This window comes from Oryx dammah, unplaced genomic scaffold, assembly GCF_014754425.2.
Source record: "Oryx dammah isolate SB20612 unplaced genomic scaffold, SCBI_Odam_1.1 HiC_scaffold_19, whole genome shotgun sequence".
Taxonomy (NCBI): Eukaryota; Metazoa; Chordata; class Mammalia; order Artiodactyla; family Bovidae; genus Oryx; species Oryx dammah.
The window spans coordinates 82,156,989-82,166,674 of NW_024070203.1; the positions used below are offsets into that span (position 1 = coordinate 82,156,989).

Here is a 9,686-nt window from a genome sequence, read left to right on the forward strand (position 1 = left end):
GCTTTGCCATCTGGGCCACCAGGGAAGCCAAAGAAACAAAAAGGGGACAAAAAGGCCTCCGCGCCCAGGAGTCCCATGGGGCGCTAGTCAGCACTCAAAAGTGTTTCCTCTGCTTTTGCGACTCTATTCGTAGCCCTTGGGAATCACGAACGTTCGTCTAGTGTACTTCGGTTGTTACACACGTTTCCCATCACAGCCGTGTGCTGACCGCAAACTCCTGTTTGGAAGCTCTCCGCGGTCCCCGTAAGGAGTCCCGCGCGGCGCGGGCTCTGAGCATGCGCAGTAGCTCGGTCCCGCCGGGCCGCTGGCTAGCGCGCGCCCCAGCGCCTCCTCCCTCCTGCTTGACAACGGGAAGTCTGCGAACGTTAGGGCGCGTGCGCAGACGGAGCCGGGGCGACGGGAAAGGGGGTGGGGGTGGGGGGGACGCCTGCAGAGCGCATGGGCAGAGCCACCGTACGTCCGTTTGTCCGGATCGGAGGGGAGAGAGTGGGCGCCATCTTCTTCTGGGTTCGCTGAGGGCTCTCCCGGCTCTGGGGAGGCTGCTGCGGACGAGGAGTGCTCCCCACCCCCAGCCTTGGGGTTCCGACTCGGCGGCAGCGGTGTGTGTTTGATCGCCCTAGTGCGAAGCAGTTACCGCAGGGGCGTCGGGCGTGGGGAGGGCCTGGCGGCCGGGACCGAAGCACAGGGAAAGGCGGGGCTGCGCCAGCAGCGAGCGTAGCTTCTGCCGTCAGGGCACCCTCTTTTCCCCTGCTAAACGCACCCGACTTCCCCGGCAGCCTCCATGTGGTGTTGTGCGTGCCCTTTTCAGTCGGCTTGAGAGAGTGGAGATCTGGAAGGATTCCATAGGTACTTGTTTTTCTTTGCTATGTCATCGTAGTCAGTGGTGGCAGGAAAAGCGCTTGGAGGCCCGGCTAGTTTTAGGCTTGAGGGGAGCCCAAGTGTTTAGGTGTAGGGACAGCTCACCCTTGGGCGAGTCGGGGCGGAATGTTTGCCCTTGAGCCGGTGTAACGGAAAGGCACGGAGGTTGGGTGGTCCAGGTTGATTTGAAGGCTGATTTGGCTGAAGGTCTGGCAAGAGCATCGGATCCCACGTAGGAACTTTGGCCTGGAGCACAAGAAGGAAGCGCTGACCCCTGGGAGTCTGGACAAAGGCTTTTTGAGCTATAGAAGCAATGCCTTCGGATGATCCCCATTTGAGGAGGATGGATGTTAATGGGAATTCCGGTGCCGTGTGGATTCGCCTTCATTTCCAGTTTCTTCTGGGGACCAGGCTCTGTGTCGTCATGGCTTTGGCTTTTTATTTTAATCATCTACGTTATAAAAGGATAAAAAGGCAAATCGTCATAAAGAATCCTTATGGCGTGGGGTAGATTATTTTCTGCAGGGTTCACTCTTGCATTTTAAATGTACTTCATCATAACTTTAGGTTTTAAGAAATAGCAGTTATCTGTCTCTCACCATGTCTGGAAAATGACTTGCTATTCTCTAGCTAAGATAAATGGATCGGAGATAATAGGATTTTAAATTAGCTTTCCTCCCATTTCCCTCTAAGGCTTGATTAGAAAATAAGCATTTCGTGGGGTTTTTGTGATAATGATTAAGTGGGATGAATCGTTGGGTAAAATCAGCTAAGTTATTTAAAATGAGCTTGTTAATTTCAGCCACTTACACTTAAATGAGCTTTTAAGGATTCAGTTCCTTTTTTTTTTAAAAAAAGTTAGAAGTTGTAATAACTCTCAACACAGCTATAAAGATGGTTTTGTTGCATTCGTAAGAAACATTTTAAGTGTTGAGTAGGGTTTTTTGCTTTTTGTGTAGCGTTCTAAGAATAGAATTTCTGGGGTATTTGCTTAGGAAAATCACGTGGAAACCACAGGAAAGTTGGTCATTTTGATATCTGGTTTCTTACAGGTGATCTCCTAAGTGTATTTCTGTAGAGGGATAAATAGTATTACCCTTCTATTTCAAGGGAAAAAAAGTTTAAGCAAGAGTTATGTTTCGCTGTGGCAAATTAGAAGAAAATTTTTTTTTATATTTTTGAATTGGAATTCATGAGTTTGTACTCATGAAACTACTTAGTTAAAATGTTTTCAAATTAAGACAAATTATAAGACTTTTTAAAATTTGACTAATTATTTTGTGAAATGTTCTTGGCTATTTTTTAAAAAGTTTAGCAGGGATAAAATGTTTTACACTACTTTCCAAAAGTAACAGGAGCTAAGTCATTTGCATAGGAAAGATTCTTGGAATAGTAATGTGAACAACTATTCCAGAAGCCATTTGTAGTTTTTATTAAAATGTTGGTGTGGGTTTGTTGAAGAAATTAAGCTTATACTCATTTTTAGGATGTTTGGGGGTACCATGGAGATATTGTCCAATAGACTAAGTTTTAGAACTATTTTTTATGTTCACAGTAATATTGAGTGGAAAGTACAAAGAGTTTTTATATGTCCTATGTCTGCCCCACCATTTTCATGCATTAATATTTTATAGTAAACCTCACTAATTGGAGAAGGTGATGGCACCCCACTCCAGTACTCTTTCCTGGAAAATCCCATGGTCAGAGGAGCCTGATAGGCTGCAGTCCATGGGGTCCTACTAGTCAGACACAACTGAGCGACTTGACTTTCACTTTTCACTTTCATGCATTGGAGAAGGAAATGGCAACCCACTCCAGTGTTCTTGCCTGGAGAATCCCAGGGATGGGGGAGCCTGCTGGCCTGCCATCTATGGGGTCACACAGAGTTGGACATGACTGAAGTGACTTGGCAGCAAACCTCACTAATACTTTTAATATGAATTTGGCATTGATAACTCAAATGTGTAAAAAAATGCCAGTTAATTTCTTTATATCATCGTTAGTTGTAGTTTGAAAAGTAGTCTGTGGACCTTTTTCAAAGGAAAATAGACCTTGCAGACCTCAAAGACCATATTTTCAGACAGCACTTTGTGGATGAGTGGTATTTAAGTGTAAGTACTGAATTAAAACATTTGTTCATTAAAGACAATTTATAATCATTAACAGGTCTTAAAAAACATATTTGGTAATACTTAGTTTGGATATCTCTGAAAGTATTTGATGTAAGGAATCTTGAGATTTTTCAATAGTTAATACTGATATCCCCAAATATTCCAAATTAATGTATTCTTACTATGTTTCTACCTTTCTGCATAGTCATTTGGGTTTCCCCAGAAGGCAGGACAGTTATTCAAAATGGGATAAACTTATTAGCATAATAGAATTTGAGTTTAAGATACAGAGTAGCAATAGTTGAGTATAAGTAATTGAGATTTTAGATTTTAGGCATATTTTACTATTTGTCTTAGTGGAGTCAGGAAATTGGGTTCCATGTTTGGAAGTGTGAGGTGTTTATTTAGAACATAAAATTGTGTCCAGATGGTAGCCATTGGTTTGGATTTATTGCTTTAAAAATGTTTTTCTTCATTTATTGTATCATTTATTAGTTTGATTTGCTCTTATGATTTGAAAGATTTACAGGAGAGTTAGAAATGACGAATTAGATATTGGTTTTTTCAAGTGGAAGATAGGGTTTTGGGAATTTTTGGTGTTAAATTGTCATTTTTACTTGTAGAAAATATTTTTAAAAATAGGTTGTAAAATTCACATACAGTCAAATGCACAGACCTTACTTAAGGATAGATTCTTTTAGCCTTGATAAATTTATCCTCCCAGGTAACCAGTAGTCCAGTCTGAATATATAACATTTCTGTCACCTTTTTCTGGGGCCACTTTGAATTAAGGACCAATTGTTAAGTTTTCAGGTTTTTTGTTTCTAAATAATTTGCAGATGTCTCCTTGGAATTTCTACCTTTTTGCTAAAAGATGATTAATTTTCCCCTTGGAACAAAGACAACCATTTTGTAATACCCTTAGTTATGCCTTCTTATATTGCTTCACTTTTAACAGGTAATTGTGAAGTGAATATCCTAATCTGGCGTTGTTTAAGGTCAATTACAGGGTCCAAGGATTAATTATATTTCATTTTCTTTCCACAGTTAAGTTGCTTTTACAGAATTAACAGGTCTTCAAGAAATAAAAAGGTAAGATATCCAGAGCTTAAGGCTTTTCACAGAGGCTTGACCAAAAAAAAAAAAAAGTAGAATAGTACACCTGGGTATGCATGGCTTCTGTACTTTATGTTTGGCCAGTGATGCACTAGTGGTAGGCAGTTTGTTATCATGAGCAGAAATTATATACTGTCCATAGATGGCTTTTATAACTATGTAAAATTTGTTGTGGTTGGTAAAATTCTTTAATCCACAAAGCTGTCTCTCATGTTTCACTAGCAGATATGTCTGAAAATTGTTTGGTCATGTTGTGAAGTAGCACTTGGCAGACTTAGAGAGATGTGACCTTTTTTCTACTCAACACTGTATAGGATAGGTGATAGGAAATGTTTCTTCAAAGCTGGTTTATTTGTTTAGTTGGGAGAAAATTTATTCCATTTGTTTAAAGAATTAGATACAATCAATATCATTGTGAACTCATATCTTGTTTTCATTTATAAATGCTGAAGAAGGTAGGGACCAGTAATTATTAAGCTTAGTTTTGGATTAGGTACTTCAAAAATAAGACTTGCTATTATGTGTACCTTTCTGTCTGCAGGTCATTATTGCTGTGGTTTGCACTCAGCATGGCTGTAGTCATCCGTTTACTGGGGCTTCCTTTTATTGCGGGGCCTGTGGATATCCGTCACTTCTTCACGGGATTGACTATTCCTGATGGAGGAGTGCATATAATTGGAGGGGAAATTGGGGAGGCTTTTATTATTTTTGCAACAGATGAAGATGCAAGACGTGCCGTAAGTCGTTCAGGAGGGTTTATCAAGGATTCATCTGTAGAGCTCTTTCTTAGTAGTAAAGCAGAAATGCAGAAGACTATAGAAATGAAAAGAACTGACCGCATGGGAAGAGAGAGACCAGGATCTGGGGCATCAGGGGTTGGCAGCTTATCTAATTTTGTTGAGGCTATTAAAGAAGAAGGAAGTAATTCTGGATATGGTTCTCCGATTAATCAAGATGCTGGGTTTCATACTAACGGTACAGGACATGGTGATTTAAGGCCAAGAAAGACACGGCCATTGACAGCTGAGAATCCTTACTTGTTTCTACGAGGCTTGCCTTACTTAGTAAATGAAGATGATGTACGTGTCTTTTTCTCTGGTTTATGTGTGGATGGAGTAATTTTTTTAAAGCATCATGATGGCCGAAATAACGGTGATGCCATAGTAAAATTTGCCTCATGTATTGATGCTTCAGGAGGTCTTAAATGTCATAGAAGTTTTATGGGTTCAAGATTTATTGAAGTAATGCAAGGCTCAGAAAAACAGTGGATTGATTTTGGAGGTACTTTAATTAAGGAAGGTGACATTTCTATGAGGACAGAAGAACATACATCACCAAGAGGAATTAATGATAGACATTTTCGGAAACGATCTCATTCAAAATCTCCCAGAAGAACATGTTCTCGTTCTCCTCTTGGATTTTATGTTCACTTAAAAAATCTGTCTGTAAGTATTAACAAAAGAGATTTAAGAAATTTTTTTAGAGATACTGATCTGACAAATGAACAAATTAGGTTTTTATATAAAGATGAAAGAAGAACAAGATATGCCTTTGTGATGTTCAAGACTCTGAAAGACTATAACACTGCTCTGGGTTTACATAAGACTGTTTTACAATATCGTCCAGTTTATATTGATCCAGTTTCTAGGGAACAGATGCTGAAGTTCATTGAATGTTATGAAAAGAAAAGACCAGCATCAACAGAGAAAGAGAGACTTGGACAGGTCTCACAAAAACACTCTCAAGAAGGCTACTCTGGCCAGAAATTGTGCATATATATAAGAAATTTTCCATTTGATGTTACAAAAGTTGAAGTGCAGAAGTTCTTTGCTGACTTTTCCCTTGCTGAGGATGACATTTGCTTGCTTTATGATGACAAAGGAGTTGGTCTAGGAGAAGCGTTGGTGAAATTCAAATCAGAAGAACAGGCTGTGAAAGCTGAACGTTTAAACCGACGGAGATTCTTGGGGACAGAGGTGTTGTTAAGGCTCATATCTGAGGCACAAATGCAGGAGTTTGGTGTAAATTTTTCTTCAATGTCCAGTGAAAGAATGCATGACCATTCACAGTCTTGTGATAGAGATGATCATTCCCATTCGTTTGACTCAAATGATCCACCAGTATACTCAGGTGGCCCTTCGGAAAACTTTAGGCATCAGCAAGAGGACTTGAGGCAACTGGACAATTTCAAGCATCCTCAGGGGGATTTTCGACCACCTGATAGACGCCCTCCAGAAGACTTTAGGCATTCCCCAGAGGATTTCAGGCGGTCCCCGGAAAACTTCAGGCGCCTTCGGGAGGAACACTTCAGGCGACCTCCTGAGGATGACTTCAGGCACTCTCGGGAGGAGGATTTCCGGTACCCAAGGGAGGAGGACTGGAGGCGGCCACCTGAGGAGGATTTCAGGCGACCTCCCAAAGATGACTTCAGGAGACCCCAGGAGGAGGACTGGAGGCGCCCCCCAGAGGGAGACTTAAGGAGGCCACCTGAGGAGGATTGGAGGCGGCCTTCTGAGGAAGACTTCAGGCGGCTTCCCCCAGGGGAATGGAGGCGACAACCTGAGGAGGACTTTAGGCGGCCCCCGGAGGAGGATTTCAGGCGCCCTCCTGAGGAGGACTTCCGGCGACCCCACCAGGAGGACTTCAGGCGGTCTCCTGAGGAGGATTTCAGAGGTTCTCCCGAGGACTTCAGGCGGCCACCCCCGGAACACTTCCGGCGGCCGCCCCCAGAGCACTTCCGACGGCCCCCCCCAGAGCACTTCCGTAGGCCGCCCCCGGAGCACTTCCGGCGACCACCTCAGGAGCATTTCCGGCGGCCACCGCAGGAGCACTTCAGGCGGCCATCCCAGGAGCATTTTAGACGACCGCCTCAGGAGCTTTTCAGGCGGCCACCCCAGGAACATTTCAGGCGCCCCCGAGAGGAAGATTTTAGGCACCCACAGGATGAAGATTTCAGGGGCCCTCCGGATGAAGACTTTAGGCACCCTTCTGAAGAGGACTTCAGGAGTTCTCAGGAGGAAGATTTTAGAAGCCCTTCTGATGAGGACTTCAGGCGGCTCCCGGAGGAAGACCTCAGGGAAGCTCCAGAGGAGGACTCCAGAGTTCCTGACAGTTTTAGACTTCCTGGTGAGGAGTTTAGGAGCCCCCCTGATTTTAGAAGTCATCGTCCTTTTGTGAATTTTGGTCGCCCAGAAGGTGGCAAATTTGATTTTGGAAAGCGTAATATGGGAAGTTTTCCTGAGGGGAGATTTATGCCTGATCCAAAATTAAATTGTAATTCAGGTAGAGTAACACCTATTAAGATAATGAATCTTCCATTTAAAGCTAATGTTAATGAGATTTTAGACTTTTTCCATGGTTATAGAATCATACCTGATTCAGTTTCAATACAGTATAATGAGCAAGGATTGCCTACAGGGGAAGCCATTGTTGCCATGATAAACTACAATGAAGCTATGGCTGCTATTAAAGATCTGAATGATAGACCAGTTGGCCCCCGCAAGGTTAAGTTAATTTTGCTCTAGAGAGCATTTCTAAATTCATAATTATCTCCCCACAGTATTGATGCAGTAAAATGCATTTTAAGTGTTTATTTTTAATTATCTAATGAAAAGAAACATTTTAATTTTGACCTGTGAACAGAAGAAATGTAAATAGTAGAATGTGAATCTGGTTTTCTTTTGCTTGCAAATTGCCATTCACTTTTTCTAACTTAAAAATATATATGCTTTTTTTTGATGGGGGTGGGGTGGGGTGGGGGGAGAACTAATTCCCTGAGTGCAGTAATTTTTGTTGATGTCATGGGTAAATGTCAAGACTTGTATAAAGTAGAAAACTGTGTTTGGGGAAGACAAGTTTTATGTTTACTTTTGTTTCCATTCTGTAGTCTACATCTCTACTCCAATTGTATAAGGAAATGGTCAGTGACTGATTGTTCAGGGTTAGCATTTTTATTGCTAACTGCCTGCAGAATTAATGCCTTCTTCCTTGTCTGAGATATTACTGTGTTAAGCCTCTCCTTAATCATAAATAGTTCAAAATTGACAGACTGTGAACTTGAAGTTTACTTATGTAAAAGGCTTAGGAAATTAAAAGTTTTTATAAAAATAAAAAAATTGCAACTGAATAGATGAACTAATTAACTTGTATTGTATATATATATATATATAAAAGAATTACAGCTTTTTTTGTGAAGGTTTTCAACAGCTATATTAAATAATATGACAGGAGGGACCAGACATTCTATAATAGTATATGAGTTCTTTGTGTAGTTCTGTGGTTTATTCCAACATCTCATCAACCAGACTGATAAGATTTACTCAGTACTTAAATGACAGAAGTAATTATAGGTACAAGGGGACCTTCAGGTTCTTGTTGGGAAGAATCTGATAAATGGACATAGTTTGTTTATAGGAAGAATTTACTGATGATTTATATACCTTGTGGTTGTTTATTCTTAATTTCTAAATTTTTTTTATCTGAAGACTCAATGACTAAATATAACAAGAATTCTGTGAGACTGAATTTTTACTTCTTTGATATTTGACACTGTAGAGAGTTTGCAAATACTGGATTTGATTTTTCATACCATAATAATAATGCTAACATTGGGCACTTTCTATGTGCTAGGCAGTGTAAGTGCTTTACATGCATAATGTCAATATGCCCTAAGAGGCTTACAGATATTTATTTCACAAATGAGATAAATTCAGAGTTTAAATAACTTGCCTAAAGTCATAGTTGTAAAACATGAACCAATTTCAACCCTGACAGACTTACTCACTCCAGTTCATGCTCTTAATACTTTGGCCTACCAACTTTGTTAAATGATAGTTTTTAATTTTAGTAAGACCATGCTGGGCTTTCTTGGTGGCTCAGTGGCAAAGAACCCACTTGCCAATGCAGGAGAAATGGGTTCAGTCTGTGGGTCCAGAAGATTCCCTCGAGAAGGAAATGGCAACCTACTCCAGCATTCTTGCTTGGGAAATCCCATGGACAGAGGAACCTGGCAGGCTATATCCATGGGGTCACAAAAGAATCTGACACGACTTAGCAACTAAAGACCAGGCTAAAAATATTTTCAAAAGAGGAAAGGCTATTTTACCTCCATTGTTGCTTTAAAAATAGCATTAAAAAAATAAAATTAATATGCCCAAACATTGTGAATAAAAGACTAACTAGAAGTTACTACATATCCAGGGATTCTCTATGAGACAGACAGTATATACTGGCTTCTAATTTGAAATTGTTCATTTTATCTAACATGATTTGATTTTGATGGGTCTTTTATAATTTATATAAAACAGTTGATTTCCCTCAATTTTGTGATACTTCCCCACACTGAGCAAATAAAATTTGAATTTATATACAGTAGTTGGGAGGGTATTGTCGAATACATTTTAGTATTTAGCCATTTAGTACTGCAGTACTCATCTTCAGTGATTCAAAGAAGTCAAAGAAAAACTAACTGAAGTTTCTGTGTTTTTAATTATGTTGAATATCCTACTTGCAGTAAAATGAATTAAGTGGTAAATTTGGTTCAAAAAACACATCAATATGGCACTTGAAACTAGTAAGCTCACAAGCTAGGAAAATGACAAA

General features: G+C 40.6%; 1 protein-coding gene across 3 annotated transcripts; it reads left to right on the forward strand.

Moving 5' to 3' along the window:
* Positions 1-391: 391 nt before the first annotated feature.
* RBM12B (RNA binding motif protein 12B) lies at positions 392-8,211 on the forward strand. Of its 3 annotated transcripts, none has more exons than XM_040261086.1 (3): positions 392-599; positions 4,017-4,061; positions 4,627-8,211. In XM_040261086.1, exon 3 carries the CDS (start codon positions 4,655-4,657, stop codon positions 7,607-7,609), a length of 2,955 nt encoding a protein of 984 aa, XP_040117020.1. In that variant the 5' UTR covers positions 392-599; positions 4,017-4,061; positions 4,627-4,654; the 3' UTR covers positions 7,610-8,211. The 3 variants fall into 3 exon arrangements, with proteins under 3 accessions (XP_040117020.1, XP_040117019.1, XP_040117021.1); XM_040261087.1 differs by having other exon boundaries at positions 453-846; XM_040261085.1 differs by having other exon boundaries at positions 430-599; positions 4,017-8,211.
* The last annotated feature ends 1,475 nt before the right edge of the window (positions 8,212-9,686 follow it).

What these genes read in the sequence shown, in the direction of transcription:
- RBM12B (XM_040261086.1), top strand. Translation starts at nt 4,655, where the DNA reads ATGGCTGTAGTCATCCGTTTACTGGGGCTTCCTTTTATTGCGGGGCCT.